Here is a 24,991-nt window from a genome sequence, read left to right as displayed (position 1 = left end):
AAATTGTTTAAAAAACTGATTTCAATGTCGTTGAATTTAATTGCATTTTTATTTATACATAATGTTTACTATTATTTTTAGCTTGTGCTTAAAAATTTTCATCCAACAGGTCTATTTTCATATCCATAATAGCATTTTTTCAATGCGCGTAATGCAATAAGCCATCCCATAAATTAAGAATTTCCCACAATGGCAAGTTCAAATTTAAATATTATTCTTTATTTACAAAAAAATAACTTCAATAATTGCCATGGTGACCTTTCTCAGCCCATGGCAAATACGAAATGTTGTCAATTTACTGCAATTTGCATATGGAAAAACCTAATGAATATCGCTTTGTGCTATGGGCTGGAAAAGGTCACCATGGCAAGTGTAAGGATAAGTTTCTTAGCAGTGGTAATAGCTAGTGGTGGAAAATCCCATTTCTTAATTAATTATTAAATTTGTTTAACGAATTACCATAATTTGTTCTAGAACTCTATTGAATCTCTATTCTAGTCTAGAAATTTAGAAGAAAAATGCAATTTTAAGAATGTATTATCTCAGAAAATTATGTGCCCTTAAGAATACAGTCAGTTTGAGAGGCTGCAACAGCACCAATAGTTTTTCTCGATTTTTTTCTAGTTGAAGAACCAGTCACCATTTTTTCCACTCACCTATGCTTCCATTAAAATCTTGTGGGCCCTTAATTCTTTTTCTCGTTAAAATGTAACCCCAGCAAGTCAAAATTGACCCCTGGAGGGCCGGATTGGAAATCTGTGCACAAATATATACATATATATATATATATATATATATATATATATATATATATATATATATATATATATATATATATATATATATATATATATATATATATATATATATATATATATATATATATATATTTATCAAGCCTGAAATCGAGACCTTTAGACCAGAATATTCCCTTAATTACATTGCAGTGATGGATGGAAGTCAGCATTGTTGTATATCTTTAGATATTTTTATGACTCACATTTGGGATATTGCCCAAATTGTGGTAATTCATTAAACAGATTACGTAGTTCATTAACAAATGAGAGAATCCGAAAGTAAAGACGAAGCGAAAATGAACCTTTAATTAGTATACCTAATGGGTACAGTATGTATAAATATAAGGTTTATCACTAGTTTACAACATGGCAAATACTATTTTTAAAAATGTATTCTAAATTTGTTCGTTTATAGTCATTTTTCTGGTTAATTTAATTTGGGTAATTTTTTTATTAATAGTAATATGATATACATTTTATCTATAGTGGCATAATTTGGCTGACGCTCTACTTAGAATTTTAAAAAATTAACCAGAATCAACCATATATCGTTGGCACAATCTTTAAAATATCTAACTCCATCTTGGCTTACTTTAGAGGACAGAATAAAAACACCATAATTTTGTAAAACATTCTAGTTCCAATAATATACTTATGATGATTAAATTGTAGTGTTATAATCTCTCCTCCCCAATAATCCCAGATGTAGTTACACACCTTAGATATCAAGCCTATGATATGTTTTATCAAATATCCTATCAGATTAACACATTTTAATTAAAATAAAAATAAAAAGTCAATATTTATCAGTATCATAAAATTATATACTGTAAATAACAGATTTAAAATAGAGTAGAAAATAATTAAGGGCGCTGGTATAGTTCTTATGGCAACACTTAAGATATTCATCTAGAATTATTTGAATTCCATTTAAATTGAAGATCACAAAAAACTATACTCCCGTAAAAAAAATGACAATATAACACTCTCCTTATCATCCATTGACAATATGCTCAAGCGGTTTTCAATTCCAGCGACAATGACAACATAATTTAGTGTTATTATTAATGTTTCGATTGATTTAATTTCTACTCTTTTTTGACAAACTATAAACCAAGATACGGAGTTGTTTTTATAATGAAGTTTGGTAAATAATACATTGTTATTTCAGGCATTTAGAAAATAAATATTGCTATTAATCTAATCTAATTTCTGCCAACACCCATAAGTGCATATTTTCAAAATGAGGTTTCGTTGCTGTGAAAGATTACAACAATCTCATCAGATTTTAAAATTGGTATAAAAGTAGGAACTATGTAGTTTATTTGCCTCTTTGAATAAGTAATAACACACTCATTCTTCATTTATTTATAAACTGTGAATATAAAATAATAATTATGTAATGCAAAATGGAACTATTTTGTTTTATCCATAATACTATTGAAATTTAATATGACTATAATCAATAATAACATGTGTTTTATGGTTTGATCAAGGATTTTAAGTGATTCAATCAATTTAAAATATGAGTAAATATGAAAAATTAAAGCGGGTCGTTGTTGACAAATACGTGTTTTGTACTGGTATCAATTTGTCACGAGTTTAATATTATCTTATTCATTTGTTTTAAAAACAAAATTATTTCAGCATGATGGAAAAAATTGTTGCTGACAAATAGGTTTGAGATGATCTGAGATTGTATATCATTTGCTTGATTTATCAAATGGTCGCTTTGAAAAACTAAATATTCTGTAAATATTTTACAAAATTATTGGTTCAGGTTTTTTCTGCAGTCGAATTTTACAAGTATTAAAAAAAGACCATTTAAAAAATGGTCCCCTATATATATATTTTTTTTCACAAACAAGCCATCACATCTTAAATATTTTCATAGATAAAAGCTCTTTGATGAAAAGCAAAACACCTTTATTTTATTTTTAAGGTGTGGAATATGATTTATTTCATCTAGGAGCTAATGATTTCAAAGATGCCCCATAAACAATATAAACTTATCAATAATGTATAAATACTACCAATGTTTATGTACTGTCCTTAATTAAAATATATATTCTTAAGGTGACATGAAATCAATTTAGCCCTAAATTTATAATCATTCATAAACTTTTATCTTTCGGGTGAACACTTTCAGAGTAAAAAAAATTTTACATAGTAAATGAAATTGGAATAAAAAAACAATTCAATATTAAAAAATTTAAATAATATGAACAAAAAAAATGTTGATTTAGTATTCTTTTTGCTTGAACATGGGGACTCGTACCAAATTATGCAAATTATTAGGCATACTGTGCGGTCTGACTGACGAATGTTGAATTAAAAACTGTTATTGCCTCCTGAAAATTTAGATAATACATGACATGCGACAGAATACCTGAATACCTCAGATATTCTTCTTCTTCAAACCCTTATCCGCACCCAATGGTGCATAGGGCACTGCACTGTATTGACACAGTGTTATTTTGATCTTACACAAAGGCAAGGCGATCATCACCCCTGTGCTTCAGGGACCAGTCCAGGGTAATATTAAATAAATTCTGAAGTGTAAAATCACTAACATTTATTTACAGCCTCCTGGGAATCGAACCCGGAACCTCCAGCACGATAGCTAAACACGCTAACCACGCACACCATGGAGGCGGACATCCCCTCAGATATTAGTAATACTTTATTTTAGCTATTTGGAACTTTTAAAATGTTTTTGGTATAAAATTTAAAGCATCAAAGGTACTTTACTTCAAATGAAATATTTTTGTTGAATTAATGCCTACTAATGCAGCTCATATTATCTTTCAAAGGTCCAGTTATGTATCTTCACAATTTGCTGTTATGAAAATATGCTTTTCTGCCTATTTCACTCGGAAGTTCTGTAAATACGACTTTTACAAATAAAGCAAAGTCAATTAATAGTTTGAGCAAATCTAAAACTTTTGATAGTACTTTAGCAACTTACAAACGAGAGATTTTTACCATTTTGGATAAGCTTTAGTATAAATACTTACGATATAAATACATTCATCATCTTGAATCTCAGATAATAACAAACTCCTCGCATTCCATATCCGTATCACTGTCATTAACATTATGAGAAACCCATCTCTCATCTGTCTCTAGAATGGAGTAGCGAGTAGAAGGTACGTGAGTGTCGACACTGGAACCATTACTGAATACAAACATGGGATATTCAGAATTACTCGCCGCATTCGGCGGGATCAGGAATGGCTGGACAGTATTTCTGAAGTTATTGAATTCATTTTGGTTAGCGCAATAAAAGCCCATACAACAAGAAGGGTCCATCTTCAGAAGTGGCATTTTTCTAGGAGATCTGCAATGGAAGGAGCCAACTGGGAAATTGGGTTGCCAAACGTCCACGACCTCTTGACAGTAGTGCGGGTCGAGGTGTATCAATTTGTCATCTTGGTAACCGACAAAATATAAGGAGTGCTTCGGCTTTCCTCCTATTATCCCGATGCAATATTCCAAACTCAGCACGGCGGTGAGACATGCGCCGTATATGGGGTTCAGTTTCTCGGCTCCGAGTCGCACCGGGACGAGGATTATGAGAGCTTTCCAAGCTCCGTTCGGTTTAGTGCACTGTTCCTTAATGTCTTGCAAGTATATGGCGCAATCTTGGGCTACGTAAACGCACAGGTCGTCGAACTCGTAGTTTTCTTTAGAAGCTTCTATAACTGCGGACCGGAGGAGGTACGCCACGGATCCGGGACCGTACCAGTCTCCGGGCTTTTTGCCCATGGTCTCCCCCAGGGTCACCAACTGGTGGATGGAGAGAGGGCTGTTGAAAGACGGCTTGTCTCCGAACCACTTGATGATCATACGATGGCAGCAGTCTTCCTGATAGGTGCGGGCGGAGAGGATGGTCTGGTCGGCCGTCCACCTCCAGGAGCGCCCCAGGAAGTGACATATGAGAGCCTGCGCCAGGAGCATCTGGCCGCTACGCAGCATGCAGCCCCAACCGCAGTCCGAGGTGAAGTTGGACCCGTTCAATATGGGAAACTCCCGTCTGTAAGTGAGCCACAAGCGACTGAGGAAGTCTGTCTTGAAACCCTCTATGCCCTCTCCTTCTAACTGCTCCGCGACTTGCTGCGCGGTGGCATCCGTGCCTACTTCTGTAGATCCTTCGATGGAATCCGTCGGGCTGAGTTTTCTATGATAGCATCTTCCGAGTAACCACACCGGAGATTCTTTAGAGAAATTTGTTTTTATTTTCACAGTCCAACCGTACTTCACGTTATTCCAAAGGGACATCAAGCGAGACTCGACTTTTCCTTTAAGGTCAGATGCATCTTCTGGCTTCTCTTGCGAAGGTTCAGGGTCTGGTAATAAACCCGTAGCGATTCCACTTCGCCAGTTCCCGTGGAATGACACCATGTTACTGCTCGGTTGTGACGAAGACATTTGAGCTGCATTGCTGGTTGATGAAAGGGGGTAAGAAACAGTTCTATTGTGAGAGTGTGACCTCGTATGTCTCGAATTTTCTAACCTCTCGTTTGGTTTGATGTCAGAATTTTTAGAATCCATGTTATGGTGAGCATTATTTTACTGTTTGAAAAGTGCGATAAGGAGGATAAATTGCTCTACTACCCTGTAAATTACACATGAAATTTTTTTTCGGGGTACGATTTATTTACTTGAAAACCGATGACACTTTTGACATCTGACATAACACGACCGATATTTTTCTATGGTTTGATTTTAAGTTAGTATGGACACACTTAAGCTTTTTTTTCTGCATGGAAACACCCGAGAAATGTCAAAACCAAAAAGTCTATATGATAACGAAAATTTGCAATTCTAGTAATTTCGAACATATTTGTTAGGTTATGCAAGTATATTTTTTTATATCAAAATAAAGAATGGAAGCTATCAAGAAATTTGTTAACAGAAATTTGGTTGTAGTAGTTATGGTCCCTTTTATAGTTGGTTTGCATTGGGGCTGGAGTCGATTGCAACACAACGAAACATTTGTTAGCAGTGAAGAGCGGTTGCAGGGTGAACCCGTTGTTTTGGTAAGTAAATTTTTCATTTCTCACTTTAGGTTATTGAAATTATCCTTTCTTATGTTTATTTTCATATTTAAGAGCTTCTTGTCATTAGTGTCACCATAAATTTCTTAATATAATTTAACTTAAATACAGGACAAAGTTTAGTTTAATATGTTCAAAATTTGGTTGAAGTATAGGTTTTGTTAAAGTTTAGTTAAAGTATGCCTAGACTGACCATTTATTTTTGTCCTCAAAACGGGACATCTACCAATTTTTACATATTAGTATGGATATTCAAGGAAACACGTATTTTTTCATAGTTTTTATGTATCAATAAAATAAAAAGGAATGTTGATAAAGAAAATAATATAATAAATAATTGTAAAAATAAAACCCTTATCCGCACCCCAATGGTGCATAGGGCACTGCGTCATATAAACGCAGTGTTATCTTGATCGTTTTACACATGAAGGAAAGGTGATCAGCCCTCCGCTTCAGGTACCAGTCCAGGGTAATATTGAATAAATATGACAGTGAAAAAATCACTTATATTTATTTTACCCCCCTTGGGAATCGAACCCGGGACCTCCAGAACGGTAGCCGAGCGTGCTGACCATTACACTACGGAGGCGGACGTGAAAAAAAATTGTTTTATATTGGGGCAGGCTATCTAAAAACAGGATGTATGGTCACGAAGTGTGAAGTATGCCCTTACATTTGTGTACTCCCTTTTATTTTTTGCTTTAAAAACCATTTTTCTTAACTTTTGTATTGATTTTGATTTTTTTTTCAGGCCGTTCACAAAATAAAAGAACGTTTTTTTGGGACAGTACAGAAAGATGAAAAGAAGGAATAAAACGAGGATTATTTTTGTGTACTTTTATTTACAATAACCTTTTTCTAATGTTACAATGGTGATAAATAGTCAAGTCAGTGGCGCTGTAAATAAGTTATTTATTTTTTAGTGTTTAAATATAAATAATAAAAACATTTATTCGAGTAACTTATTCATATTCTTATTTCTTTTTACAATTTACATTATGATCTTTTTACACATTTACAATTTTAGGAAATACCACAATATTCAGATCGGCAATTGATCATTGTGCCGGTATTCATTTAATTTTGTTTGTACATGGTCTTTTCTTTACATAATTTTATAAAATAAGCACACGATTGAAGGAAACAAAACATCCCTTTTTTACACATGCTGTTTGGATTTACAATTTAAAAACTTAAAATGTACAAATATTTTTGAAAACAAAATATCTTCATTTGTAATCCAGATTGAAAAATATGTATGATTGATCAATTACCAAATACCTAGATTGAGATGTCGGCGTTAATGAACCGTGTGTACTAGAGGTGGGTATTGTTTGAATTAGTTAGCGTAGTATTCGCAAGCTAGGTTGTAATTTATTATCGATAAAAAAATTGGGATCTCAACAAATAGAAATTATAGAGGTCTGGGTATTTTAAAGGATCCCGGCCTGTCATTGGCTGATAGAATAATAAATGTTACAGTCTATAAAATGATAGTTTAAACCAGAATAATATTTTCATAATATGTGGCAAGGCGCATTATATGTTAACACATTATTAATTTACACAATGCTAACCTTTAATTTTTTTTAAATATGATAAATAATTGATATATTATCAATTTACAATATGGGTTTATTTTAATTTGAATACTAATTTCTGGAAAGTACCATACAATAACAAAATTTTGCATATTTACTATAATTTACACTAAATTAAGAAACGCATGAAATATTTCAGTAGTAAAATAAACATTGAATTGCTCTATTATTAAATAATAATTAGTCATTGAAAACATGGCCTGGGTTGATCATAAATAGCTAAATGCATAGTACATTGATATCTTATATTTGAATAAAAATATCAAGTATGTATTGTGTTCTGCAGTGTATATTATGAATTTTACTATTTAAAATCATTCATATTTGATATGAAGCAACACAAAGTTCAAGTAATAAGCGAAAACAGCGAGAGAAAAGACTGGAAAATATATAATATTCATTGGTAATTCCGTAAATATCTTTGTGTTTTTTTCTAATTTGTTTAACATGTGACACGACCATAATAGTCATTTTATGCTACAAAAGTTCAAGACACAAAATTGGTTGAATGCAGAAATTTTTAAATAAGGTTTTTTACTGAAATTTCAGCCATCCATTTTTGTTTCGGATATATCATACAAATTTTTCTTTTTGTATATGTACACCATAAGAAAAGATAAGTTGTTATAATACATTGAAAAAAAATTAAAACATAAGTTTTATTTAGTGTATGACTTCAAAACCGGGTTAGTCTTTTATTACAGTCTAACTAAGTAATTTCAAAATCATGTTGTGGGTTGGACTTTTGTTGCATTAAGAGGCTTATTATCTGCAATACCTCTTTCACAATTTTGTAAAAAATATACCTATTAGTTTTGACAAAACGGACAATAAATCCCGGCATAAGTTTTATTGCGTGAATTGTAAAAAAATTTTTTTTTCAAAACATTCGTTTTTTTTAAATAATCTATGTTGTGAAAAAAAAAACACTCCTTATATTAACAGTATAGTTAGCAAGAACTCACTCATCGAGATGTTAATCCTCTGATGTATCGGTGTTCATTTAGGATGAATTCACTTACCACAGCCGTCTTTTCGCAACATAAATACTTGTGTAATAATTTCCAACACAACGCAGCTACTAATATCTAATCAAAAGTCTCCTACGATGCCTGTTCAATCAAATATACCAAACCTTATAATTTAATCACAAAGCTAAGAATTTCAAGATCACAAGGTACAGCTTTAAGTTGCCATTTTTATTATTTAAAGTCTTTAAAGGATCTTTTTTGATTGGATCCGTTGTAATTGAGTCATATTGTTGGAAGGTGGTCCATTTTATTGGGGTTCCGTTTGTTCTTGGCTTGTTGCAAGCGAGCATCTTGGTTGGGCACTTGCAGTTGTGGAAGGGATGTTGTGTTTATCTGAACGGAACCCTGTCAAAACAAAGAATATATTAAAAAAAATTGTAAACAAATTTTATTTCTAAAATGTAATTTTTTTTTACAAAAATTCAATATTGAGTAAAGAAGATGATATTAAGGATATTTATTACAATATAGTAGAGAATGATACGAATTGAATATTTGAAATACATATGAAATAGTTATTTTGAAATATGTAAATATTTAATTGTATGAAATGCACTAATTTTATTCAGGAGTATTTTTCATATTAATGCATCATACTTATGAAAAATTTAATGTTGGATAATGCTGTTATTTGACTTGACTCGGCCTTTAAATAATTGCTTTGAAAGAAAAATACATGTTGGCAAACAGTGTTATTTATTTAATAATATGAAAAATGTACATATTTCAACAACAAACCCTTGATTTGTCCCTCTTCATTTTCTCAAATTCTTCTATTTCTGAGTCCGGCAGCCGGTAGTAAAAGTTTTGAAAGATGGAGTGCCTGAGTAACTGTTCACAGGTCCATCTTCTGGCAGGATCTTTGTCTAAACATTTCTGAAAGTATCAAACAAAAATCTATTATAAAAATATATCTACTTAAAAGACTTGGATAGTGTCCACCAAACCCATTTATCAGTTATTTCTTTTTTTATAAGTACAAGTAAATAAATTGCAATTAAAATTACCTCCATAAAGTCCTGAATATTTCTCTCATTGGTGTATCTTTGAGGTATCTTCTTTGAAAGTGGTTCAATAGATGAAGGCTCCGGCAATGTCATACCCTGGTAAATTTAATGAACCGCAATAAATAAAGCATTTTATTGTATTTCTACTCTTAATTACTTATCAAACATTGTTGAAACTGACCTGAAAAAAGTCATTCTGTGAAAATATTGTCATATGCCTCGGTAAAAGGTCTCCTAATGTCCGCCTTATTAGATATAATTGGTCCATGTCACTTTTCCCAGGCCACAATGCCTCGCCGGATATAAGCTCAGCGAATACACAACCTGTAAATGAACATTTTACTAATGAAACCACATGTAATTTTTTTTTGTAGGGCACTTATCAACTCGACAATACAACCTTAGTTACGCTGTACTTTTATGGGAAGTCAGTAGGCCGGCCAATGTTTCTGTTATACGTTTTCTGCTATCAGGAGTTTTGGGCATCGACTGTTTAACTCACTGTCATATCTAGTCTTCAACTAATTTTATAAACCTACTTAAAATAGATTTTACCCCGCTTAACACTGTTTCAGTATTACTATAATAATGAGATTTACAGAAATCGCACGAATATTTGTATTTTCCGAAATAGCATACAATTTTGTTGCTTTGATACTCACTAGATGAAAGTATTTGCATTATGCAATGATCTTGTTTAACTCTGGAATGTGTTGAAACATATGCCCGTGTTTAACGGATTTTTACTGTATTAGGTTGTTAGTAAAAAAAAAATATCGGGACTAATTATACATCATTATCTTTGGTTTATTATTTCATGTAACTCACCGATAGCCCAAACATCCACCGGAGTGCTATACATGGTATCTCCGACTAATAGCTCTGGTGCTCTGTACCACCGAGTGGCTACATAATCTGTATAATTCTCTCCAGGACCTGGGAAAATAATTGCAAAATTGAAATCATCTAATAATATGGTATTATTATGAAAAATATTATGGAAAATAAACAAATATTTCTTTGTTTAAAGAAAACGAATATAGCTTTAAAGTTTTCCTTACTTATCATGCGGGCGAATCCAAAGTCACACAGCTTTACTACTCCCCGAGATGTGAGTAAAATGTTTTCTGGCTTTACATCCCGATGGATGCAGTTATGTTGGTGACAATATGCCACACCTTGTAGCGTCTGCCAAGTGATTTGTTTTGTCAACAACTCCGGGCAACCCTGGTAGTAGAAAATAACATAATATTATGGATATAAACTAATGAAAATTCTAACTTTATACGTGTTTATACTTTACAGTGTTTTTTCCAATGCATATTTTTTATTCAGATTTATTGAGTTAGACAATAAATGAATGTTAAAAAACAGAAATCACTCATCATTATCAATATATTTCAAATACTTTTACCTATTCATCTCCAAATAAAGTAATTGTTGAAAATGCTCAACATTTCACAATACTGAAAGGCCCTAGAGTAGGCAGTTACTTTTTGGTATGAAACTATTTGATATTATAATGTTATTCTTCATTAATAGTTTATTGTACGTGGCCGTTTTTAGCCAATCATTAAAATGAGCAATTAAATCTCATGAGCTACAACAACATATATTGATTTTCATGCATTCCTGCATATCATACTATTTAACAATTTGTTTTTGAAATGAAAATTTTATATGCGCGGTACAGCAAATTGGTTTGGATCAGACAAAAAAGTGGAATACTACCTCTCCGAATTCAACTGGCAGTTAAAGGAAAAATTGGGAGAGTTGTTTCTACTCTCTCCGTTGCATTCGTCGTAGATAGCCTACGCCCATGCGCCATTTCTTTCTTAGACTATGATTTATGAATTAATGAAATAATAAAATCATCTATAAATGCAAAGAGAGTATTTCATAAATTGAACTGTTTCTAGAACTTTAAGTTTCACTTGTAACGCACGAGAGTCTCATGAATATTTTTTTCCTTACCTGTGGATATTTTTCCAATTCGTGCAAAACTGTGTGGTCACAAAACTCAAATACAAGATGAAGTTTCCTTTTTCTTCTAAATACTTCTATCAAATTTACTAAGTTAGGATGCTTTAAATTCTGAAAAAAAAAACATTTCATTAGTAATGATCCAACGAAGTTTTGTTGTTGGAAATATGAATATTAATTTAAGGGACATATAACTTTTCAGAAGACAAAATATTTTTTTTTTTGGGAAAACAAGCTGAATACATATTTTATACATATTTTATTTCTTGAAATGATGCCTGTGGAAAAGTATCATAAAATTTTATGGTCTCCAGTTGTATTCTAATAGAAAAAGGCTCTCTTTCATAATTTCGAAGTTAAAATGTCACGATACTTATTTTAAAAATCTAAATCTATATGTATTTTTATTTTGTTTCCATTATGTATTTTAATTTTGTTAAATATTTTTTATGCTACTATTTTCTTGATGGTCAAGCCAACTGAATCGCCTTTTCAATCGGTTTGGCCATGTACTCCGCATGCCTCCTGAGAGCCTTAATCAAGCTTGCCTCTTTTACAAGGCATCAGGTTCGCGCCGCCCAGGACGACCACTGCTGACAATTCGTCGGCAGTTCTCGTCAGATCTTCGGGATGCGGATCTGACTTGGGAGGATGCAAGGGAGCTGGCAGCCGACAGAAAAGCCTGGAGACAGTTTGTGGACTCCATATGCTCCACCTAGGGAGCGGATATGGTTTATTATTATTTTATTATTATTATTTTCTTGATAGTCTCCAATCTTCTATCATTTACATAGTACCTATTATATTTACAACATTTCGAAATTTTGTATTTGTTTATTCTCTTTTCGCATCCAGATGGTGCATAGAGCACCACATTGGATTGACAGAGTGTTAATTCGATCACTAATTATATGAAGGAGAGTGATTATTACTGAGTTCTAGTTCTTGGATATGAGTGGATTCATTTTGATGGGATGAAAAATATGAGAAACGAGATGGACGAGGAGTGTGGGATGAAAAATAGGAAAAGCAAAATAGAAACCTTGGCTAGGGCACTCGGGGTTGCATACCCATACGTATATTAGTTTTTTTTATCGGATACTACCGATTAGTCTCCTGAGGGAAAACTACAAATTGAATGTAGGTACTGATAAATTATAATATGCATTACACAAATTGAGGGCACGCTTTGTCAAATTGAAAAGCATTTAAATTCTATCATAGTAAAATAGTATTGTAATCGATGCCAATATTCTTCCTACATTAAAACATCAATAATCATTTACTAAACAATTAAAAGTAGTTCACGATAAATTGGTTAGATGTCAGATATCATATAGTATCATGTCGTGTGGTTGTCCCACATCTATTGTTTGATGAAAAAACCTACATCGTGTATAATATATATGGTTATCTTTTTATCGACATTGAACTAAACACGATTATCAATTTGATTAATAACTCTGTGAACTACAAACGTTTTTGTTTTGTATAAAAAAATCGCAATATTTATTTTTTTTTGTCGATTAAACATTTATAGAACAAAATTCTAGGGATTTTTATTTTTGTTTTTGAAGAAAGGAGAAATATTTGAGCTTTTATTATTCACACAAATGTTACGGCGCAATAATTCTCGCACCATGAACTATGACCCTGTGCGCCCGCTAGGGGCAGGGCGGAGTGTACTCTGGGAATGTTTGCGTTATATCCCTTATGAGATGGATGCAGGGGATGCTGCACACACTTGTCATTGTACTGTCATGGCGACCTGTTGAATAAACCGATTGCATCCTAATTATGGTACGAGTTATTATTACCTATACCCGAGCTCCGTAATACAAATACGTATTTCAATTTCACACTATTTCTGTGAGCCTAAGCGGCTCATTATTAGAAATAGGTATCAAATTGTTGTAGAGTGGGTTCAAACCGAGAAACTCTGACTTGAGAGTCCGTGACACTAACCACGGGTCCACTATTTGAAAATACGATTTTAAAATATTTTTAACAGATAAAGAGAGATAAAAATAATGACAATATTATTTCACTATCATAGGAAAAAATAACTTTTCTCTTCCAGGATTAGAACCCGCATTCCCTGACGTACGGTCAGGTGTTTAAACTAAGCTAAACTGAAGAGACAATTAAATAATCTAAGAAATGAATGAGGCCAATCGTCACAGTGAAACTTTTCCTTCGTTAAATATTTACGTTAAATGATTATCCCCAAGGAGATACACAGTGTAGTTTACTTGTAGTGTACAATTTTCATTACCTAGTATGAGTATGTTTATGCAACCCCGAGTGTCTTAGCCATTGCTGCTATTTTCCTTTTCCTATCTACTTTTCCCTTCCCACATAGCAGTATTGTCCTTCACCTTGTACTCCTAAGCTTTTATCTGTATCCCATCAAAACTATTCCATTCCTATAACCAAGAATCTAGAGCACAGGACTGATTACCTTGCCTTCATGTGATTAACGATCGTGTTAACACTGCATCAATTTGATGCAATGCCATACGCACCTTCTCATATTAATCTGTAAAAAAATGCTATTTGTAATTATAGATAATCATAGTCTGTAAATATATTTTTAATGATCAAAACAGTATGAAATGATCATATGGTAGGATTGCGTTTTATTGAAAATTTATAGGGGAGAGTGCCCATGAGTGGGACAGAGGATGAATGGGCAATCGTCCTCCAGCCCAAACTATTGTAACAAAAACGTTACGTTAACGTTACGATATTAGATAGATTAATCTTCAAACCACAGTTCTCGACTGACAGTGAAGCGAGTAAGACGTGTTACATTTTTTTTTGCATCAAAAAGTAAATTATATACTGTAATTTGATTATGTTTGCACGTATAAGTTATGATAAGTGCTCCAATTGATATATACAATTATTTAAGTCGGTTCTCTCCGTATATTATAAAGTAAGTTTCATCAAATTTACTTAAGTATAAATGTATCGATTTATCTATTTTTCTAAAAATCACGCATTTCCTTGAATGGGACGCGTCCAGTGATCATGAATGGGACGGTCCCACTCAAAGGGAAAATTGTCCCATTCGTGACGAATACTTTTTATTTACATTAAAAATCGTTTGTACTCGTTTTATTTCACGTATTGTAAACATTATATTGTTTTCAGGTTATAATGCCAAGAACACGCATAACCAACGTTCAAATTGAAGCTGCTGTAGAAGAGGTTTAAAATAAAAAGCAAAATATTAGGTCGGTTGCAAAGACATATGCAATAGGAAAATCTTCTCTTTATAGACATGTTAAACAAGTAAAGGATGATATTTCTAGTGGTTAGATATTTTTACATACACCTAGCATAGGAATAACAGAGCTTATCAGCGGAGGCTAAACTGGCAGGGCACAACGGAGTCCTGGTTCTAACTCTAATGTATGGCAGTGAAACATGGAGTTGGCAAAAGAAGGATAAAGTAGACTGAATGCAGTCAAAATGCGATCTCTCAGAAGAATGTGCGACAAAACGATGTATGATAGATATTCGAATTTGTAAGGAATGCAAAGCTGAGACAAGCATTATCGATGAAATTAAGAAAGGTGTGCTGAAATGGTTTAGACATGTAGAACGAATGAGTGAGGAAAGGACGGTAAAATAAATTTATGAGGCGAATGAAAAACATCAGGAATGCCAAATACTTAAAAGTAGTCAGGTTAGGAGTCGTAATAATCAGCGGGTATGTATTAGGAGATGCATGAACGTGGAAGAGGCGAAGAATGTTTGCAAAGACAGAGTGGTGTGGCGTTCTATTCTTTCTGCTTAACACTGCGGGGAAGCAGCGTGATGGTTCGTTAGTTTTTTTAGTTAGTTTACTCTGAAGCAAGAAGAAATGCTTTCCACGTATTTAAATTCAGCTGGAAGAATATGTTCTACAGTACAGAAAAAGATTAGAAAGGGGAAATCAAGTATAATCTCAGACACTCCAGAAAAGGACAAATTTTTGAAAATACAATTATTGAAGAATGGAAAAAGAAAACCTATAGATAGTCCAAAAAATAAGCCTAACGCTAAAAGAGTTTTAAAAAACTCATAAAAGAGATTTCAATGAGTTATAACAGAGATATCAGTTCAGATAAATCTGTTGAAATAGAAGGTGTATCACTGACAAAAACAAAATGAAAGGAGAATAATAAGTGTCACATATGTGAAGGAGAATACCAATAAAGTGTTATGCAATGGCTCAAACGTAAATTATGTGGCCCATGAAAATTGTGGAATATTAAGATATCTGAACTTTTTTTGCCAAAAATGTTGAATAAAATTTCTTTTGCATGCGTCTACGTATTATATGAAAGTGCCTACCAATTATTTTTGTTTTAAAATATAATTTTTCCATCGATCTTGCATTTCAATTGATGTCCCATTCATGGTATACTGGTGTCCCACTCATGGGAGGGTGTTTATGAATGGGACATTTTAGGACATTATTTGAAATCGATTTTTCAGTCAGTTAAGTTAATTTTTTTAGAAAATAAAGTACGGTATATATGTAGCTAAAAGATTGAATAAAGAGAAACCATGTTTACTTTTTATGATTTATTTTACGGAGAAAAACTAGAGAGGCAAAATCAAAAACGTCCCATCCATGGGCACTCTCCCCTACTCAGATATCAATGAATATTTCGTCCATCAATTACACTGATAATGTATTTTGAACGCGATCGGTTTTATTAATTAAAAATACCTTATCTATGAATGTGCGTAACACGAGCTTTTGTACTTTGAGTACTATGTGTACAAAATAGAATACGTGTAATTAGAAATCCATAATCCACTGATCCCGTAATGTGTACGTAAAACGGGGGCTTTGACGCATTTGTAAAGCTTATTTGATTTTAATATTATATTAATTTTTTGAATATGCATCTTTGTTGTAATTTAATTTGAACTTTTATTTGAGCACACACATTATATCCAACACTAAATACACTGATTACTTATTTAAATTCAACTAAATATTCACAACATTTTGAGTGTGTCCAAATATTTGTTCACAAACCTGGGTTTTCACCACTTGCATACAAATAAAAAGGGTCTCAGCTAAATAACAGGTTTCTGAATCCAATATAGATGCCTGTTGTGAACTCATATGTACTGTGTCAAAAATGATACAAACAATATGTTATAATAAAATAATAATAAAATAGTTATTTTAATGGGCGATATTCTGGAAAAGTTTGAATGAAATCAGATTGGTGCGGTAAATTGAAATCATGAGTTTGATATTTCGCTCACTCCTTTCAAGAACGTCATAAATCAAAATACTCGATTTTTCAGGAGAACGATTTTAATGTTTTAAAATATAACGCAGTGTATTAAAAATAGATATCAAGCCTATTATTGAACTTTTTACTGTGCAACAGATCTTTTTAGGTAAAACCTGAAGGTTTTTTCTCCATTTGAAAAATATTTAATAAATTTTAAAAAATAATTAAACAATACATTTTCTTCAAAATGCAAAAACAAAATTTTCTGCCCTGTAGCGAGTAAATATTAAGTTAAAATATGCCTCTTTTGCTGGGATATTTTCTGGGCATTCCGAAAACATGCACAACTGAAAATTGACGATTTTTGATTTATGACGTTCTTGAAAGGAGTGAGCGATTTATCAAACTCATGATTTCAGTTTGGATATTTATACAACGTTGTAATTTTCTGGTTATTCATACTGCAAATGATTGTAATTTATGTTTTTGTTTGTTTTTACATTACAAACACGATCCGCCCACTTATTTCAAACAAACCTTAAACAGTATCACGCAAATCTTAACCAGCAGTATCTAATAATGTATTTATTTGTATGTGAGGTCGGAATCCTGGATTATATGTGATTATAAAACAGTTTCTCTTCAATAAAAAAGCTTCTTCATCTCACCTCTAGTGAAAATTCTAATGATTTAAGTTCAATATTTTGAAATTGGATCATATATATAGTACTTCCAAGACATTGAGTATTGTGGTTGTCAATCATGAGTAGAATTTGTGAATGTTACACGTGTGAAAAGCGAGCACTTTAACCTGCATATGACGGTCGTAAGCCCCGTAAATACCCAGATTTTTAAGTTTTGATTTAATCTTAAGTTACACATTAACTACCAAAAGCTGACTAATCGCCTTTTTAAGAGGTCACACTCCAGTGGAATGTGGTTGGAGTATGGAGTTAGCTGGTTAACGTAATGTTGAAATAATTAACCGACAGCTTTGCATGCAAAGTGCACGCTAGTTTTGGCTCGTAGTCAACGAGTGGGCTGAAAGTCAGGAACGGTACCTACCTTGTGACCCACGAACTTCAGAAACAAACAATAATCATTTTAGTTCCCGTAACGCTTGAATATTAGAGAAGATACAGCCTTATCATTGTTATGCAAAATCCGCGCATGGCGCACGAATGTTTTCACTGAAAGAAAACCTGATTTATGTGCGGTTGTAAAACAGGCAACCTAAAAATACAGCAACAGTTTCGTAAACTCAAATTAACAGCAAATCATGTTCGTCATAAGCCTCATTTAAATATAATCCTAGTATCATAAAAAGCGGATATTTTAATAATTTTCGGCGCCTTTTTTCACTGATATATATATATATATATATATATATATATATATATATATATATATATATATATATATATATATATATTAATATATATATATATATATATATATATATATATGTATATATATATGTAAATATATATACATATATATATATATATATATATATATATATATATATATATATATATATATATATATATATATATATATATATATGTATATATATATATATATATATATATATATATATTTATATATATATATATAAATATATATATATATATATATATATATATATATATATATATATATATATATATATATATATATATATATATATATATATATATATATATATATATATGTATATATATATATATATATATATTTTTATATATATATATATATATATATATATATATATATATATATATATATATATATATATATATATATATATATATATACATATATATTTAATGTTCAAAATAAATTAGTCAAGACAATGTTTGCTCTTACGTAATTACAATATGCATAAATGTATATTTATATCATTCATCAAATTGATAAAATATGGTATTGTAATGAATGCGTAAATGCTATTTGAATATATATTTTTATTTAAAAGCTTGACATGAAGCGAGTTCTGGGACCTTGTTTTTTTTTTTTAAAAAAAAACGCCCTGCACCTATGTATGTATTTTTCACCCTTATAACGGAATTAATTTGTATTTCCGCTTGCTAAATCCTCAAAAAATGAATTTCATAAAGAAATGTCAATAAAAAGTTCATTATTTACTAATGAATTATTTTATGCAATTGTGCCCAAACAACATGTGAAAGAATTATATCGTAGGCGATTCGTCCACGAGTTTTTACCAAGGCAAATAACATAAATATGAAATTAGATTTTCATGGTCACGGTTAATTATCAGAGTTTTTTCGGGGTGATTCGTGTAATAATATTTGTAGGTACGAGGTAAAAAATCGTAAATCGAAAATATTAAATGTTCGTTCATTCTTTGTCATACGACAGTGAAACATTCTGAAAAATCATTGATTGGTGACTTCTGAACATACGACGTTTTGGATGTATGATTTCCTTGTACTTACTAACCTTTTTATCAACATTTAGGCCACCCTTTGGGCGTTTGTGCACTACACGGAATTTTACCGTCCGGCAGTCTCGTTTTAATAAATAAAAGCGACTACGACCGTTTAGCATGATCGAATTAACGCGCAACGTGTTCACGCATCGATCAAGAGCACCGATCCGAAGAAAGATGGACAAAAAAGCCAATCCAAGCCAATCATCGTTTTAAAACGCTAACTGACGTGCCGGACGGAAAAATTCCGTGTAGTGCACAAACGCCCTTTGAGATACCTTCTAAGATAAAAAAGTCATGTAATAGGTAGGTACATAAGCATAGACTAGAACTATAAAAATAAAATAGAAAAATAGCTTATTTAATGATTTTATTTTGAAACGCTACAAAACTCATATCCTGTACTATGAGTCAACAATATTCGGTAGGTATGGTTTTAAGTGATGGAGTACCTACTTTCGAAAATTCACTTTGCAAACTCAATTAAGTACTATTTTTAATGCATTTTACTTAATAAAATACTGTGAACAACGTGGCATTTAAAACATATTTTTACCTTTTGTTTTGAATTACGGCAAAAAATACAGAAATATATAAATAGTTCTGTTTTCAAAATCTCAGAGGTAAAAAAATGATGATCGAACAGAACCTCATTTGAAACATTTCCTTTTCCCAATTGGAATAATATTTCCGTCAAATTTTTTGCCGGGTTTCTTGATCGTTGGCCATAGAATATTCCGACGAATTTCCAACACGCGATCTCCCAATTATTCCGTTACGTATTTAAGCGATATAAATTGAAAAAAAAACTGGCATCTATGATAATATTATGGAAAGGCAAATAAAAATAACATGGGGTGAAGTATGCGTCAGATGGAACCTGACATAACAAGCAGGCAGTATAAATTAATTACTTACCAAAATGTATACAGAAAGTCCTCTACTTACGTGATTTCGACTTACGTGAATTCGTACTTACACGATTTAAAAAAAAAAAAAAATTCCGTCAAAGTCGTTTGTTTACGTAAACTATTGCTTTAATGGGATAATGAGAGGGAGAAAGAGAAACGACAGTAGCAGTTGCCTTACACCCTCCGTCCGTCTTTTTCAAAGGATGTGATAAAAAACTAAATCATAATTTACATTTCTTCCTTGTATGTTGCGATCTGGATATTTTTCAGGTTTAAAAAAAAACCCAAAAAGCCTTTAAAGACTTGTCTGCAGGTAGGATACTTCGGATAGGGAAGGTTAATTATGATAATTATTAAAAATACGGGAATATCAATAATTAATATGGAGTTTGTACTTTAATGTAACCATGTATTTACACATAAATAATTATGTGTAGGTATACATAGTATATGATACGTACAAATCTGATAATTAAGTTATTATTTAATCCGATGTGTACGTATCTGATTCAATAACAACTTCTAAAATAATAACGTTTCATAAAATAAATGCATATAAATATATATATATATATATATATATATATATATATATATATATATATATATATATATATATATATATATATATATATATATATATACATATATATATATATATATATATATATATATATATATATATATATATATATATATATATATATATATATATATATATATATATATACATTCATGTTTTCACATATCACTCACTCCTTTCAACAACGTCATTTATAAAAAAAAAGATTTTCCAGGAGATCGTTTTCAATATAATAAAATGTATCAAAAATATGTAAATATCAAGCCACTTATTAACCTTTTTTTACTGTGCAACAGATCTTTTTAGGTTAAACCTGAAAGTTTTATCTCAATTAGAAAAATATTTAGTATATTTAAAAAAAAAACAATACCTTTTCTTCAAAATGCAAAAACAATATTGTCCGTCTAGTAGCGGGTAAACATTAAGTTAAAAATATGCCGCTTTTGCTGGGATATAGTACATTTTCTGGGCATTCCGAAAATATGCACAACTGATAATTTAGGAATTTTTATTTATGACGTTGTTGAAAGGAGTGAGCGATATGTTAAAAAAAAAATATTTAAAAAAAAATATTTTTTTTTCGAGTTACACGATTTTTCGACTTGCACGAAAACCTTCAGAATGAATTAATCACGTAAGTAGAGGTCTCCTGCATTATTATAATATTGTTGTATTGGGCTCTGAGCAATACGAATTCAACCCCTCGATAGGTCTTTTGACGTAATTTTTTTATGGCTAACGAATTAAGTTATGATTTGGGGAGGGTTTGTTATGACGTTCAGTATATTTAAAGAACTTTCCACCGTTTTACCATCATTTTAAATATGTTTACTTTTTCTTTGTAAACGCTTTAATTACTGTGTTACCATTTGTGCACCAATTCTGAAGAAACATTTTTAAGGCGAAAGTGCTTGGTGGTCAGTTATAAAAAATAAAACTGAAACTACAACAACATGTTGGTTTTTCCGCTAATTTTTATAGTTTGAAATTAGTATATTAGACTTCAAACCATAGAGTATATTGAATTATATTTCAGCGAATATGGGGTATTTCTTATACCTCCCATTACCACCTTTCTTTCAAACTAAGTGTTTGTAATTGGACTGTAACAATTTTGTAACGCTCAGAAAAATTAAAAAATAAAGATTATATAATAAAAAATACATATCGCTCACTCCTTTCAAGAACGTCATAAATCAAAAATCGTCAATTTTCAGCTGTGCGTGTTTTCGGAATGCCCAGAAAATGTTCTTTATCCCAGCAAAAGAGGCATATTTTCAACTTTATATTTACCCGCTACAGGGCAGAAAATGTTGTTTTTACTTTTGAAGAAAAGGTATTGTGTAATTATTTTTGTAAATAAGCTAAATATTTTTCAAATGGAGAAAAAACCTTCAGGTTTTACCTAAAAAGATTCGTTGCATGGTAAATTGTTCAATAAGTGGCTTGATATTTATTTTTAATACATTGTGTTATATTTTTAAACTTTAAAAACGTTTTCCTGAAAAATCGAGTTTTTTTATTTATGACGTTCTTGAAAGGAGTGAGCGATATGTTCGTTTAGTCCGTTAAACCGGCAGTCGTGAAATATAGTTTTTAAGTGGTACTACGCAAAGATGAACGACGAATGATAAGGATAGGATATTACCATACCAGAAGGTTAATACTTTTAAAATACAAAGCATATTTTCCGTTTGGAATAGCGCAATGAAAGGGTTAAGTGAAAATAAATATTTGAAGCAGGAAATACTTAGTGAAGGGTTTTCGTAGAAGTTCTAGTAGACTTGTGACATGTGACGTGGGGATTATTGATTGGAATATTTATTTAGTCATGTACTTACAATGCCAACATTCTTTTTGTACACTTCTTCAATAAAAGTCTGGCATAAAATAGTAATACATTTACCATGACTTGTCTCTATGCTAGAAGCGTGCTGTATAATCGTTATTTCGCTTTAATTATTATAGAAAATTTAATTTCACCATTAATAATGCCAATATTTTGAGTGTGTCAAAATCTATTGAAAAAATCTAGGTTGACCTCCGATTAGGAGTTATTTATACCAATAATTCTTTTGATATCTCGACATATGTAGATGTCATACTTTCTCAATTATATAGAAGTCTAAATATTTAAAGGGCTAACGACGTATCATGGGCTGGGTTAAGTGATCACTTTATACAATGTACCATTCACCATTCAGATTTTTTTAATTGAACCGTAAATGTCCAGACTTCCACATTCTTTGACTGTCAGTGTCAGCCACCGGTAGCCGACACAAGGCATTTCAATTGCGTCACGTTGGTCACCGGAAGCTGACGATTTCCTTATATTGGCTTCATATGACAATATAAGGTACACAATAGACGAGGTACACAATAGACCTCCGAGACGACAAATTTTTTGAACTTAGAGAATAAAAATTGAGATGTCAAAAAATAATATGAAAATAACTCCTGTAATTGGAGATAATCCAGATTTTGTAAACAAGTATTTTGACACACTCAAAGTGTTGTAAATAAATTATCTGGTCAAATTACAAGCTTAAATAATAAAAATGAAAAAGATATTTCTGGCGTTTCTCACGTGTGTGATTATAATCCAGGATTCGGACCTCACATACTAATAAAAGAGTTTCTGCTTAGTAAAAAAGCTTCTTTTCATCTCACCAATAGATGTCTCTAGTGAATTTCTAGTGGTTCAAGAACAATGTTTCAAAATTGGTTCACATATCGTAGTCATACAGGAGAAAGTGACCAAGTGCATTGTTTTACAAAAACGTGATCATTGACTATTTTATATCTTACTAGCTTAATATTGCCTTGAAAAATCCCAAATGATTTTAATCTTGGAAGTATAATGTATTGACTTGGTTAAAATCACTAACTGCATTGATGTTTATTTTGTTGCCAAGCAAAAGTGACTTAAATGGCCCTTCTGAACATTTTACGTTTTGGTAGTTGGTCACTTTCTCCTGTACGACTACGATATATAGAACTTCCAAGAATTTGAGTAGTGTGGTTGTCAATAATGGGTAGAATTCGTAAATGTTACACGTGTGTTAAGTGATCACTTAAACCAGCCTATGACGGTCGTCAGCCCCGTAAATTCCCAAACTTCCATATTCTTCTTCATCTTTGATGAGATGTCAAAAAATAAAATAAAAATGAACCTAACCTTTAGCATTCGTATCTCTCTGAGAGCGATCTTCCTGATGAGCGGGTCGTCCTCGTTCTCCACGAACTTCTTGATGGCCACGAGCTCCCCCGTGTCCCTGTTGCGGCACTTGTAGACCAGCCCGTAGGAGCCCTCGCCCAGCTTGGAGATCTTCTCGTAGCGCTCCATCAGCCGGCTGCTGGCGCGGGACCTGAAAAGCCTGACTTCTTAGACAAACTTGACCAGCGGAAATAATGGACTCTCCACTATTCATTTGTGACGGAGGGACTAAAATTGAAGTAAATTATTATTTGATATCGCAACACAGATGGGCGCAAGAATATGGAAGTCTGGGCATTTACGGTGCCTACAGTGAATCTACAGTTATTTTACCTCTAGTAGTTATGTTTTTTTTTGTAAATATAAATCAGAGGTAAAATAAACATGAACATTAATAAAATAAATATGTATAGTATAAATATGTATGGTATAAATATGTATAAAGTAAAATAAAATAAAATAAAAGAAATATAAATATATAAATTAATCAGAGGTAAAATACAATAAATATGAACGGACAGTGAACAAATATGTATGTATGTATATTTATAAATATATTTTTAAACTTCTTACCTAGAAAAAAAAATCCTTTAACCACCCTTATTAATTCCTCTCCTTCCTGCTAAATCTATTATTTTATATAATACCCTTTTTTGTTTTTTTTTGTTTAATCTCTGAATGTTTTTTAATAGTTTTATAACATAAATGTGGAATTGTTTAATTGGCTTTTTTTTAACGTAACTATTTTTTGTTAATGTAATGTAATGTTTATTATTGGTAATGTAACTATTGTTTATTATATCATTTTTTATATGTAAGCTGTACAATTCCCGAATAAATAAAATAAAAATAAATAAAAAGAAACAGTAGGATGCGACCACCTTAGGATTGGTTAAGTGATTACTTTACACCGAATCATATCCATATTTGTGAATAGTATTTAGACACACTCAAAATGTTGTAAATAAATTAACTGGTCGAATTATAAGCTAAAATAAATTGAATATCATGTTTTCAAGCGTTTCTCGTATATTTTTTTTAATTTTCAATTTTATTTAAATTTTATATATTTTAAAATAAAAACGGGGGTTACGTAG

At 31.5% G+C, this 24,991-nt stretch overlaps 2 protein-coding genes and 1 long non-coding RNA gene across 4 annotated transcripts in view; 1 reads left to right on the top strand and 2 right to left on the bottom strand.

Annotated features, from left to right (window-relative positions):
• Positions 1-3,842: 3,842 nt before the first annotated feature.
• Positions 3,843-5,367, bottom strand: LOC148307688 (cysteine protease ATG4C-like). Its single transcript, XM_088262995.1, has one exon. The coding sequence runs from the start codon at positions 5,349-5,351 to the stop codon at positions 3,843-3,845; it is 1,509 nt and encodes a 502-aa protein (XP_088119121.1). The 5' UTR covers positions 5,352-5,367.
• A 336-nt stretch (positions 5,368-5,703) lies between these two features.
• On the top strand, positions 5,704-6,822 carry LOC148307687 (uncharacterized). The gene is made up of 2 exons (XR_015837804.1): positions 5,704-5,839; positions 6,609-6,822. It is a non-coding gene; the product is annotated as an uncharacterized LOC148307687 (long non-coding RNA).
• The window catches only part of LOC148307686 (cyclin-dependent kinase-like 4), a 32,231-nt gene continuing 13,847 nt past the window's right edge, over positions 6,608-24,991 (bottom strand). Inside the window, exons 2-9 of one of the 2 annotated variants that reach the window (XM_088262980.1) lie at positions 23,856-24,054; positions 11,471-11,590; positions 10,558-10,723; positions 10,325-10,432; positions 9,678-9,820; positions 9,497-9,592; positions 9,228-9,365; positions 6,608-8,834 (exon numbers count right to left, since the gene is read on the bottom strand). In XM_088262980.1, the coding sequence (XP_088119106.1) occupies positions 8,712-8,834; positions 9,228-9,365; positions 9,497-9,592; positions 9,678-9,820; positions 10,325-10,432; positions 10,558-10,723; positions 11,471-11,590; positions 23,856-24,054 (1,093 nt within the window). In that variant the 3' untranslated portion in view covers positions 6,608-8,711. The remainder of the gene's footprint in view (positions 8,835-9,227; positions 9,366-9,496; positions 9,593-9,677; positions 9,821-10,324; positions 10,433-10,557; positions 10,724-11,470; positions 11,591-23,855; positions 24,055-24,991) is intronic. The other variant, XM_088262981.1, reaches the window with a different exon arrangement.

Source organism: Brachycentrus maculatus, unplaced genomic scaffold, assembly GCF_059751285.1.
Source record: "Brachycentrus maculatus isolate JH-2025_06_01 unplaced genomic scaffold, ASM5975128v1 h1tg000195l, whole genome shotgun sequence".
Lineage (NCBI taxonomy): Eukaryota > Metazoa > Arthropoda > Insecta > Trichoptera > Brachycentridae > Brachycentrus > Brachycentrus maculatus.
The sequence above is the reverse complement of the archived record's forward strand: the minus strand, read 5'-3'. Positions and strand labels throughout refer to the sequence as shown.

Excerpts from the sequence above, each read along its gene's own strand:
- LOC148307688 (XM_088262995.1), bottom strand. The coding sequence starts at position 5,351 with ATGGATTCTAAAAATTCTGACATCAAACCAAACGAGAGGTTAGAAAAT.